This window comes from Perognathus longimembris, chromosome 5 (assembly GCF_023159225.1).
Source record: "Perognathus longimembris pacificus isolate PPM17 chromosome 5, ASM2315922v1, whole genome shotgun sequence".
Taxonomy (NCBI): Eukaryota; Metazoa; Chordata; class Mammalia; order Rodentia; family Heteromyidae; genus Perognathus; species Perognathus longimembris.
In genome coordinates, this window is record NC_063165.1 from 80,495,936 (window position 1) to 80,508,754 (window position 12,819).

Below are 12,819 nucleotides of genomic sequence, written 5' to 3' on the forward strand. Positions count from 1 at the left end.
CTATTAAAGGAGAAAGGGTTATTCTAAGCCCAGGGTCCCAGAAGAAGGATTGTTTATAAGTTAGAGAGAAATGACAACCTGAGAACACACAAAAACCAAGCAAAACAACAATAGTACTTAAGACAGGTCAAGATGAGACAAATACGTGGAAAACTTACTACTATTATTGTATTTTTCTTTTTGGTACCAGTACTGGGGCCTGAACTCAGGGCTTTGGTGCTGCCCCTTAGCTGTTTTTCTCAAGGTTGATGTTCTACCACTTGAGCCATAGCTCCATTTCTGGCTTTTTGGTGTCCATTGGTGGTAAGAGTATCATAGACTTTCCTACCTGGGATGGCTTTGAAACCAGAATCCTCAGATATCAGTCTACGGTGTAGCTAAGATTACAGATATGAGCTCCTAGTGTCCCCAAGCTATATGCATTCTTTTTTATTCATTTAAAAAAATTTCTGGTATATGCATTATTAATATATCTGGAATATATAAATTCTCAATAGTACAATTGTGAATCAAACCTATAAAGGTAAGGACAATGTAAAGGTAGAGACCATAAAGATAAAGAGAATGTGCAGAAAAAAAATGGAAGACATTACTAAAGAATGTATACACACAGTAGAGTTCAAGCAAAAGAAAACAAGTGAGGATATAGCTCGATAGTAGAACATGCTTAGCATGTGTGAGGCCCTGGACTCAATCTCAGTATCAGTATTGGGATCAGCTGTACAAAGGAGACAGCCAGATTTGGATCCTACTGATAATCTGGAATAACATTTCATGTAACATTTCAGTGTTCTCACATAAATGTCAAACCTGAAATAGTTTAACAGTAAGGGCTGTCCATCTGGAATCTAGGCAACTGAGAAAATTCATGGAGATGTAAGCTATACTATAGATATGATGCTGTAAGTTGCTTTCATTGGTGTAATTTAGAAATGACACCAGCCAATAAGGAGTAGCACTGAAGGTTAGATGGAATAAAGTATTAGAAACAGGCAAAGAGCTGGACATAGTAGCATGCTCTTGTAGTCCTAACTAGTCACTTAAGAGTCTGAGGCAGGAGGATTGCTTGAGTACAGGAGTTCAGTTCTAGATTAGGCAATATAGTGAGACCTTCATCTCTTACCAAAAAGTGAAAAATAAAAAAAAGAGTAAAGTATCTTTTCATACAGAAAACAACCACTTTTGTATGTATGCGTTGGTCCTGGGGATTGAACTCAGGGACTGGGCGCTGTACCTAAGTTTTTTTGCTCAAGGCTAGCATTCTACCACTTGAGCCAGAGGTCCACTTCTGGCATTCTGGTAGTTAATTAGAGGTAAGAGTTTCATGGGCTTTCCTGATCCAGGCCAGCTTCAAATTGTGATCTTCAGATCCCAGTCTCCTGAGTAGCTAGGATTACAGTGCATAGCTAGAAAACCTATAAAGTTATACTGTCTTGTTTTTTTCTCACAGTGGAAAGCCCATGATGGCATCATTTTAAAAGTAGATTGGAACTCAGTCAATGATCTTATTTTATCTGCTGGTGAAGACTGTAAATATAAGGTATGTAATTGTTTATAGATTTTTTTAAATCAAAGAATAACATGTAGATAAAAAGTACTTAGCATATATGGTATTCTTTCAATATTTTACCTTTAATAACCTAACAACTTGCTTTCTCCTGGTATTTTAAAGCCCCAATTACAAAAATTGTCATTTACTTTTAAAATTTAATGTAACAAGTAGCAACATCAATTCAGTCCCTGGTTTTAGTGCCTTGATTTTAATCAGCTCATTAAAGTTTTTGAAAACAGAGCCCACTGCTTTACTTAAATCTGTTCTATTTTAGAGCAAAATAAATTTTTTATTAATAGTTATACAAAGAGATTTCAGTTCCATCAGGTTATAAGTACAAGGCATTTTGATCAATAAGACCAAAATAACCTGTGGAGAATAAGTTTTTATTTCTTTGTGAAGTACTGGGGATTGAACTGGGGGCCTAGCATATACTAGGGAAGCTCTGTATCACCCATGTACACTCCCAGGCCTGAGGAGAGAATTTAAAGTAACTGCAGTTACAGGAACTTTAATTGAAATAATTTCTTTTGGAGAAAGTTGAAAGAGCCCTCATTGAATAGAAAGAAATTTAAGGGAAATATTCAGCATCTCACAATTTTACTATTAAACCTATAGCACTGAGGAATGTGCTTTATCACTTTTTTTTTTTTTTGCCAGTCCTGGAGCTTGTGTCCCTGAGCTTCTTTTGCTCAAAGCTAGTACTGTACTAATTGAGCCACAGCACCACATTCAGCCTTTTCTATTTATGTGGTACTGAGGAATCGAACCCAGGGCTTCATGGATGCTAGGCAAGCACTCTACCACTAAGCCACATTTCCAGCCCATTTTTTAAAAATCACTTTTAGATACACTAGTATTTAAAATTTCTCAAAAAGTAAATAAACTTAACATTTAAAATAGATGAGTTTAATGTTTATGGTTCAGCAAAATCCGAAAATTATGATGATAAATATTTTGAGGTACTTAGAGTCCAAGGAATATGTTAAACTGTTATCCCTTCTCTGTGATAACATTTCTCTATGATAGACATTCTACTTGCTAATATTTCATGATTAAGATTCCTTCATTTTTATTTAAGGACAAAGTTCTTTGTATGATTGTTGTAAAAGATTTAAAAACATTGCTTTTGTAGGTGTGGGACAGTTACGGCCGCCTGCTGTACAACTCACAGCCTCATGAACATCCCATTACCTCAGTTGCCTGGGCTCCGGATGGAGAAATATTTGCTGTTGGGTCCTTTAATACTCTACGCTTGTGTGATAAAACAGGGGTAAGTTCTCATGTGAGCCGTTGCAGATGTGCTCTCAGACATGGAGTCGTACCACACACAGCTCTCACTCAGCATTCGAGTTTTTTTTTGGCCAGTCCTGGGCCTTGGAGTCAGGGCTTCTCTTTGCTCAAGGCTAGCACTCTGCCACTTGAGCCACAGCGCCACTTTTGGCCGTTTTCTATATATGTGGTGCTGGGGAATCGAATCCAGGGCTTCATGTATACGAGGCAAGCACTCTTGCCACTAGGCCATATTCCCAGCCCTTGGCTTATAGTTTTTGAGACTGCAGCCCATGATCAATTGGCCCCGTGTCTTTGGGTCTGTGGCAAGGGAGCACATCATGGCAGGAGCCATTGGTAGAGCAAAACCATGCCCCTCATCAGCCAGTAAGCAAAAGAGAAAGAAGACCGGCTAAGGTCCCACAATCCCACTTGAAGGGCTACGGAAACCTAGAAGACCTCAAGAGCTGGCCGGCAGATTCATTCCTGTGCTGCCTCTGCTGTGGTATTGAACACTGGACTCAGTACAAGCCTTTGCTTGAGTGTTATCATTAGTACAGTGGGCTGAGCTGGTAATACCAAGAGAAGCTGGAGTCGCAGAGTAGAGCAGAACAGAGCAGAGCCGCTGTGGCCAAGGAAGCTTCAGCAGCAGAATAGGGTCTCCTTCTAACTGACTGACTGACTTTGCTTTGATTTGTCAGCAGGTGGAGCCATTGCTTGTATAAAAGATAATGTGTGTATAGCCTTTTCTCTTTGCATATTGGCATTATACAATGATATTCACTTATCATTACAAACCTTTCCTCTGTTTATTCACTCCTCCATCCAATTAACATAATTGTAATAATTCATCATCTGCAGTAACTGATCTTGTTGCAATATGTAACTTTGTATTGCCTAACTTTTTCATTATCAACATAACTTTTTGTTGTTATATAATTTAAGACTAATTTCATGTGAGAAAGAACATATGAGGAGATATTCTTTAAAATCAGGTAGTATGCCTTAAAGAAATGTAAGGGACCTTGAATCTACTTTCTCTGATTTATATTTGTTTTTTACACATATAATTTTATAAACTGACTCTTCTGAACAAAGTTAGAGATGATGGTTTTGAGGATCTTTTCAAGTAATATATTTCTGCAGGAGTATTGTAGTGAAGAGGAAAGATTGGCCTTGGGGAAACACTCTAAAAAATCTTTAATTATTTTTATAAAGATGATTTACAGAGGGGTTACAGTTACGTAAGTTAGGTAAAGAGTACATTTATTTTTTCCTTTTCTTTTTGTCACTTCTGGGGCTTGAACTTAGGGCTTTGGTGCTGTTCCTAAGCTTTTCTGCTCAAAGTTAGTGCTCTACCACTTTGAGCCACGGCTCCACAGCCAGTTTTCTGGTGGCTAAACGGAGATAAGAATCTTGTGAACTTTCCTGCCTAGGCTGGCTTCAGACTGTAATCCTCAGATCTCAGCCTCCCGAGTAGCTAGGATTACAGATGTGAGCCACTGTTACCTGGCTGTCCCACATTTTTATATTCACATACGATGATGATGATGATGATGATGATGATGATGATGATGATGATGATGATGATTATACTTAGATTCTCCTATGAGAAACACATATTTCTTCTTGAGTCTGGCTTATTTACTTAACATGATACTCAGTTCTATCCATTTTCATGCAGATGGCATAATTTCATTCTTCTGTATGGCAGAATAATACACCATTTTGTATATATACCACACTTTCTTTATCCCATCATTTGTTGATGGATCCCTAAGCTGGTTTTGCAACTTGGTTATTATGAATAGTGCTGTAGTAAACATGAGTGGGCAGGTACTTCTATTGAAGTCTGACATAACATTCCTTTGGTTATGCCCAAGAGTGGAAGAGGAGGATTCTATGGGTAGTTCTGTTCCTAGGCTTTTGAGGAACTTCTATACTGATTACTGTAGCACCCAGTTGACATTCCCATCAACAGCATCTTGGTTAGCACTTATTATTTATTTTCTTGATGACTGCCATTCTGACTTGGGTAAGATGGACTTAGCAGTGATTTTTTTTTTTTTTTTGGCCAGTCCTGGGGCTTGGACTCAGGGCCTGAGCACTGTCCCTGGCTTCTTTTTTGCTCAAGGCTAGCACTCTGCCACTTGAGCCACAGTGCCACTTCTGGCCATTTTCTGTATATGTGGTGCTGGGGAATCGAACCTAGGGCCTCATGTATACGAGGCAAGCACTCTTGCCACTAGGCCATATCCCCAGCCCAGCAGTGATGTTTTAGTTTACTACATTCTGAGAAAAAGAAAAAGTAGAAATAGTTTCACGTATCTAATACTTTTGTGATTTAGAATGTACGTCATGTTCTACATTGTGTACTTGGTTTCAGCTTTAGTGAAATTCTTGAAATATTTCATCAGGAATTTTTAGATGTATGACAGAGGACCTGATAAGGAAGAGGTCTTTACTTTTTCCCCTCAATCTTTTCAGCATTGTTATTTAAAAAGTCATGTACATTAAAGTGGTGTTTTTCTGCAGAGTTTACATTTATACCGTATAATTTTTTTTTTTTGGCCAGTCCTGGGCCTTGGACTCAGGGCCTGAGCACTGTCCCTGGCTTCTTTTTGCTCAAGGCTAACACTGCACCACTTGAGCCACAGCGCCACTTCTGGCCATTTTCTGTATATGTGGTGCTGAGGAATCAAACCCAGGGCTTCATGTATACGAGGCAAGCACTCTTGCCACTAGGCCACATTCCTAGCCCCCTGGTATAGATTTTTTTTTTTTTTTTGGCCAGTCCTGGGCCTTGGACTCAGGGCCTGAGCACTGTCCCTGGCTTCTTCCCACTCAAGGCTAGCACTCTGCCACTTGAGCCACAGCGCCGCTTCTGGCCGTTTTCTGTATATGTGGTGCTGGGGAATCGAACCTAGGGCCTCGTGTATCCGAGGCAGGCACTCTTGCCACTAGGCTATATCCCCAGCCCCCTGGTATAGATTTTATATGAGGTTTTATTGTACTTATTTTACTGTGTACTTTAAAAATTCTATCTGTATATCCTGTTTCCTATACTATGGTTACATTTTTCCTAATGAAATTCTTTTTAATAATTTCAAATAAAGATACACTCTTTCTAAAAGAGTCTTAATATCTTAACATGTACCCAACTTAATATTCTTTAATTTCATCAGGTTTTCTCTTGTTCTTCCCACCCCTCATCTGCCTAGTGGTCATACGCTTTAGAGAAACCCAACACTGGTAGCATATTTAACATTGCGTGGTCAATCGATGGCACTCAGATTGCTGGAGCCTGTGGAAATGGCCACGTTGTATTTGCACATGTGGTTGAGCAACGTTGGGAGTGGAAAAATTTTCAAGTGACATTAACTAAAAGGAGGACCATGCAGGTAAGATTATGTCATAGCTGTTTAAATCTGCCTCTCCTCACCATATCCAGAGTTATTCCTGTTTAGTGTATTTACACTGTAAAAGTTCATTCCCATTGGTAATGGGAGCTCCATAAACTGTGCCATTGGCTACTTTATCATCACATAAGAGCCTATCACTGAAAGAGATGCTTAGTGTAGTAGTTACCAAGGTTATATGGTTAGGAGTGGTGATGGAAATTTGAAGGAGGTAGGGACTTGTGTGGATTAATTTAGGCAAGGAGATTTGAAGAAACTAGGACAAATATACACAAGTGAAACTTTGCCCCTAGAGCTGACTCCAAGGCAAGCTGAACCTGCTAGTTACTGACAAGGTTGATTTGTCATTAACTTTCCTTTTCATAAAATAAATGTATTTAACTCAATTAAAAAAAATTTCCCTTTAAAGCTGGGTACTGGCAACTTATGCCTATAATCCTAGCTGCTCAAGAGGCTGAGATATGAGGATCACAGTTCAAAGTCAGCCCTTGCAGGAAAATCAGTGAGACTTTTACCTCCAGTTCGCTACCAGGAAACTATAAGTGGAGCTGTGGCTCAAAGTGGTAGAACTCTGGAACAGTGTCCAAGCCCCACAGTCGGGGGTGGGGGGGTGTTGGCAGTGATACCCTTTCAGAATTACTTAAGTCAAAATAGGAATAAGGCAGAAAGTTTTTCCTGGGACTTAGGAAGTCTGAGGGAGGACTTTTCTCACCATCTTTTGATCTGTGTCTGAAGTGCTTATGACGGTTAGCAAGACAGGAGAATTTAGATTTGTTTCCTGTCAGTTTTACATGGGATGGCAGCCTTCACAGGCATTGAAGATCTGGAGAAATAGTTAAGTACCTATCCTTTTATGCTAAGTTGGTTGCAGAATGGAACAACTGATTGCAGAGATGAGGACGACTGACAGGCCAGAGATCCTTGGCGGCTTGTCTACTCAATTATAAGCGTCACTGTGGTATTTACACACACACACACACACACACACACACACACACGATACTTTAGTCAAATTCACTTCTGGCACTCTGTTATTACACCCTCAGTGCTTCCCCATGTAGTTTCTTTTATTCCTGTACTAGGGCTTGAAATCAAGGCCTGGGCTCTGCCTCTTAGCTTTGTCGCTCAAAGTTGGTGCTCTACCACTTGAGCCATACCTCCACTTCCAATGTTATGGTGGTTACTTGGAGAAAAGATCCACTTTTAAAAATTTGGATAATATATTTACCAGACTCGTAATAATTATAATTTTTCTTTACTTACTCATTTAAAAGTTTATACTGAGACACAGAGTAGTAAATCAAATTGCAAGTTCTTATTATCAAACCTCCAAATTATTAACCCAGGATCAAGCATGCCCCCCATCTACCCTGTCTCCCCCTCTGCTAATTGTTTTCAAGCAAATTCAGACATCACTTTTCATCTGTAAAACTTTCAGTACAAGTAGTTAAAAGATAAAAGACTTGTTTTAACACACTATACCACCACCATTAGCACACATTGAAAATAACAGTTCCTAAATAGCAAATGTCAAATAGTCTTTGAGTTTTCAGTTGTCTCTTACACATCGCAAATTTAAAAATAAGCTTTTAGTAACCAGGATCTAAGTGATTACAGTGTGTTGTGTGCCACTTTTGTCTATTTCACTCGGTGCGTTCCCCTTTCATATTCTGTTTCTGACTCCTGGTACTTTATTTGGCAAAGAAGGTAAAGGATTTGTCCTGTTTATCAGTGTGGACTTTGCTGGTTGTATCCTCTTGGTGTGGTGTGTTGTTTTTGTTTTGTTTTGCTAGGCTTCTAGTGGTTGGGATGGAATCCAGGTCCTCACACATACTATAGGCAAGCATTCTCTCTCTGTGCTTCATCCTCAGGCCACCCTGGGTGTGATTGGTCTGCTGTCTGTCTTCCAAATTTCCTGAAAATTAATGGTTGTATATAGATGAGTGTAAATATGTATTTCTGTTTATTTAACTTGGGAGCCAAAACATTCTGGCACCGTGTCCGTAAGGAATGCATTCTGAGTTTTGACCAACTGATTAGGGACAGTCTTTGATATATATGATGCTTAGGAGCTTGCTAAAATAAGTTCAAGTCCTAATTAAAAAAAATAACCAGTGAGGTAGAAAGTATTTGTCTCTAAATAAACAGCAGTCATCCAAGTGATTAGAGGGCTTTTATGTTAGAAAAGCTGGACTATGATGGGTTTAAATGGCTTGTCTAGTCGAAATGATCTGTGTACCTATTAAAGGTTTAGAATTTGAAAACCTTACTGTTATAAAGAGGATTTACATTCCATGATTATGAAACATTGACTACAGCTTTTGCTAAGTTGGGCTCAGGTATTTCCCTCTTGTGTTTGGTGGGTATTCGTTGCATGATCATTGCTTGCCAAACCTCAGGCTAAGCAGTGGGGAATACAGAGGAGAATGAACTGAGCTTTTGTTCTCTGTTTCCATGGGCCTCTTAGGTTAGTATCTCTTCATATATATATGAATACATATACATGAATATATATACATATATGTGTATATATATATATACATTCAACAAGAATTAAGGTGTGACGTGAAAAAAAAAAGTATTGGTGAAGTTGAGAGACTGACTTCTGTCGTTATTTCAAAGGTTCAGGTAACATGGCAGGAGTTCCTCCCGTCCTTCTTTCCTCTTCCCTTCTCCCCTTTTCTGTGGTTGCTTCTCCATTCTGTGCTCCAGGCTTCCCTTCTACCAACCTCAAATCCACCAGTGAGTTGTTCCCAGTGAGTCCAGCAGACATCTTGACATTGAGTGTCAGGGACTAATTCTGAGCCTCATGTATTTAGCTAAAGGAGAAGAGAACATGGTTCAGCCTCACCTGAACCACTTAGTCAGAGGGAAGGAAAGAATGGTTCCCAAAGGAAAACCCAGGCCTACATACCAAGAGAGAAAGAATCTGTCTGGGCAGATGGAAGAGATCTCCAGGACCGTCTGTCCTTTGGTTGTTGAACAGCTGCATGCATTCATTATTTATCACTGCATGATCATTGCATAGCTTAGAGACTTGAAGCTGCAGCATTTATTATCTCTGGATTCCTATAAGTCAGGAATCCAGGCATGGTTTAACCGGCTTCTCTGTTGCAGTCTCTCAAGGCTGTAATCAAATTGTCTCCTCTCAAGCCTACCCTGGGCGATACCCTGGGCAATTTGCTTTCAAGCTCACGGGCAGGATTTAGTCCACCAGTGACTTTTGGACCCAGGGCTTCAGTGTGGTTGGCTGTGGATAGGAGAGTTCCTTCAGCTCTGGGTATGCGACCTTTCTGTGGGGCAGCGGGCAACTGATAGCTTGATTCATTAGAGCAGGTGAGAAGAGCCAGAGAAAGCAACAAGGCCCATCTACATTGTTTGCGCTGTGTGTGTGTGTGTGTGTGTGTGTGTGTGTGTGTGTGTGTGTGTGTGTTGGTACTGGGACTTTGAATGTAGGGCCTGGGCACTGACCCCAGCTTTGTTGCTCAAGGCTTATGCTCTACCACTTGAGCTCATTTTTGGCTTTTTGATTGTTAACTTGGAGATAAGAGTTTCAGGGACTTTTCTGGCTAGACTGGCTTTGACTCTTACTCCTCTAACTAGGATTATAGGTGTGAGCCACTGGTGCCTGGTGTTAAGACAACTACTTCTTCTTTTTTTTTTTTTTTTAGCACTCTTCCACTAAAGATTGTATTTGTATTTGTGTGGCAACAAACAATGACTTCGTGGGCTCCAGGTTTCTTTTCCCCCACTCCTTCCTCCCACCCTCCCTGTTCTTAAGTTTTTTAAAGGTGTCCATGACACTTTTTTTAATACTACAAGCTTTTGAATTTATAGCCCGACTTAAAGTTTAAATTAATCTAATGGCATTCATTAAAATTATTAGGCATACTGTTTTATATCTTGTATTTTTACTTTATAGCCCAGAGATCATTCCATGAATCTTTCATATTTTGCTGGAGCTAAATATAGTACATATGAATATGAATGTGCTATAGTGTATTCAAGTTCCTGACAATTGGGCTGCTGCCAGTCTTTTGCTACTGCTGGTAGTGCTGTAGTAAGCAGCCTGTATATCTTATTTCATAGTTTTGCTTCTCTGTCTTTGGGATACGATTCTAGAGAAGAGATTTGATCAAGAATATTCATACATGTGATTGTTTTGTTGCTTGTCAAGGTGATAAGAGTTGGGGCACAGATAGGAATAATGTGTACCTGCTTTACCAAAGTACCATACTTTGAATAGTTGAAGACTATAGGATATTTTTCTGCCACAGTTCTGGAGTCTAGGAGATCCAAGATGAAGCTACTAGAAGATTTAGTGTCTAAGGAGGACCTACTTTTCTGGTTCATAAAGTGGTGCTGCCTTGTGTCTGCACTAGAAAGTAGCAGGACAGGTCTCTAGCACTTCTTTTTATAAGGGAGAAAAAACAAATCATTTCCCACAAGGCCCCACAGCACATGAATTTGGGGCGGGAACACAAACATGCAGACCACAGCAACCCTGGTAGATATGTAAGTACTTCAAAGAAGTGCTTCCACTCTATTGTCCTGTATTTCTTTGCACGCCCTTTCCTTGTTCATTATACTTTGTTATTTTTTTCTAGCAAAATGATAAAAATTTTTAGGAGAATTTAAAGAAATAATTAACTTGTAGGTTTTCTCTGTTTTTCACTTCTTGCTGTGGTAGAAGTGAAATGTCTCACACATTCTGAAATTGCTGATATTAATCTAATTAAGATCTGGAAAATTTAATTTGCCGAGCACTTTCCTTATTTATTGAAGTTTTCCAACAATGACAATATATATAGCCAATACTGCTAAGTGGTGAAATTCTTGTAAGTCTGTTAAAAACTTGATAAGAAGTTTGACTGTCATAGGCAATTTCTGTTTCTGACATATCATCTCTGTGCATTTACATGTAGACATGCTTTTCCTGTCTTGGTCAGCTTAAATTCTTAGTTATGCAGGACTGTTGTAGTTTGTACCAATACTGGGGCTTGAACTCAGGGCCTGGACAATCTCTCTTAGCTTTTTCACTCAAGCCTGGTGCTCTGCCACTTAAGGTATAACTCCACTTCCATAACTGGAGATAAGAGTCTCATAGATTTTCCTGCATGGGATGGCTATGAACTGTAATCTTCAGATCAATGGTGACATGCACTTGGCTCTGTTTTTTTAAAAAATTTAAATATCTCCTACTTCACTTTGGATTTTTTTTTTTAAAGCAATTGTACCTTTAAAAATGGAAGTTTTAGGGCTGGGGATATGGCCTAGTGGCAAGAGAGCTCGCCTTGGATACATGAAGCCCTGGGTTCGATTCCCCAGCACCACATATACAGAAAACGGCCAGAAGGGGCACTGTGGTTCAGTGGCAGAGTGCTAGCCTTGAGCGGGAAGAAGCCAGGGACAGTGCTCAGGCCCTGAGTCCAAGGCCCACGACTGGCCAAAAAAAAAAAAAAAAGAAAAAAAAAAAGGAAGTTTTAAAGTAAAATCTAACTGAAAAGGATATTTTTACTCTTTTGGACAGTGTCTTTGCACCTTCCCACACCACCTTCCATCTGTTGGTCAGTTTTATCACTACATATTCCAATGTATATTGTCACTCCATTGCTACATCATTCAGTGTATGGCAGATATGTCCTTCCTGGGACTTAGGAAGTCTGAGGGAGGACTTTTCTCATCATCTTTTGATTCGTGTCTGAAGCTCTTATGACGGTTAGCAAGACAGGAGCATTTAGATTTGTTTCCTGTCAGTTTTACATGGGATGGGAGCCTTCACAGACATTGAAGATCTGGAGAAATAGTTGGTTGCAGAATGGACAGCTGTGGAGAAACCAACAAGGCCCCTTGGTTTTCTCATTCTTGTCTCTGTCATCTACTTGTCACCTTAGCTATTTTTAGGAGACCTTTCTTTCTTTCTCTCTTTCTTTCTTTCTTTCTTTCTTTCTTTCTTTCTTTCTTTCTTTCGTTCTTTCTTTCCTTTCTTTCTCTCTCTCTTTCTCTTTCTCTCTTTCTCTCTCTCTCTTTCTCTTTCTTTCTTTCTCTCTTTCTTTCTTTCTCTCTTTCTTTCTCTCTCTCTCTCTTTCTTTCTTTCTCTCTCTCTCTCCCTTCCTTCCTTCCTTCCTTCCTTCCTTCCTTCCTTCCTTCCTTCCTTCCTTCCTTCCTTTCTTTCTTTCTTTCTTTCTTTCTTTCTTACCTGTCTCTGTCTTTCTCTCTTTTGTTTTTCTTTTACTGGTCCTGGGGCTTGAACTCGGGGCCTAGGCGCTGTCCCTATGCTTCTTTTGTTCAAGGTTAGTGCTCTACCACTTGAGCCACAGCAGCACTTCTGGCCTTTTCTGAGTAGTATATTGGAGATAAAAGTCTCACAGAGGGCTGGGGATCTGGCCTAGTGGCAAGAGTGCTTGCCTTGAATGCATGAAGCCCTGGGTTCAATTCTCCAGCACCGCATATACAGAAAACGGCCAGAAGTGGTCCTGTGGCTCAAGTGGCAGAGTGCTAGCCTTGAGCCAAAAGGAGCCAGGGACAGTGCTCAGGCCCTGAGTCCAAGGCCCAGGACTGGCCAAAAAAAAAAGA

At 39.9% G+C, this 12,819-nt stretch overlaps 1 protein-coding gene across 3 annotated transcripts in view; it reads left to right on the forward strand.

Moving 5' to 3' along the window:
• Positions 1–12,819, forward strand: part of Ift80 (intraflagellar transport 80) — a 70,083-nt gene that overhangs the window by 29,177 nt on the left and 28,087 nt on the right. For all 3 annotated transcript variants that reach the window (XM_048347189.1, XM_048347187.1, XM_048347188.1), the window contains 3 exons: positions 1,451–1,540; positions 2,688–2,825; positions 6,046–6,225. In XM_048347189.1, coding sequence (XP_048203146.1) covers positions 1,451–1,540; positions 2,688–2,825; positions 6,046–6,225 — 408 coding nt within the window. The remainder of the gene's footprint in view (positions 1–1,450; positions 1,541–2,687; positions 2,826–6,045; positions 6,226–12,819) is intronic.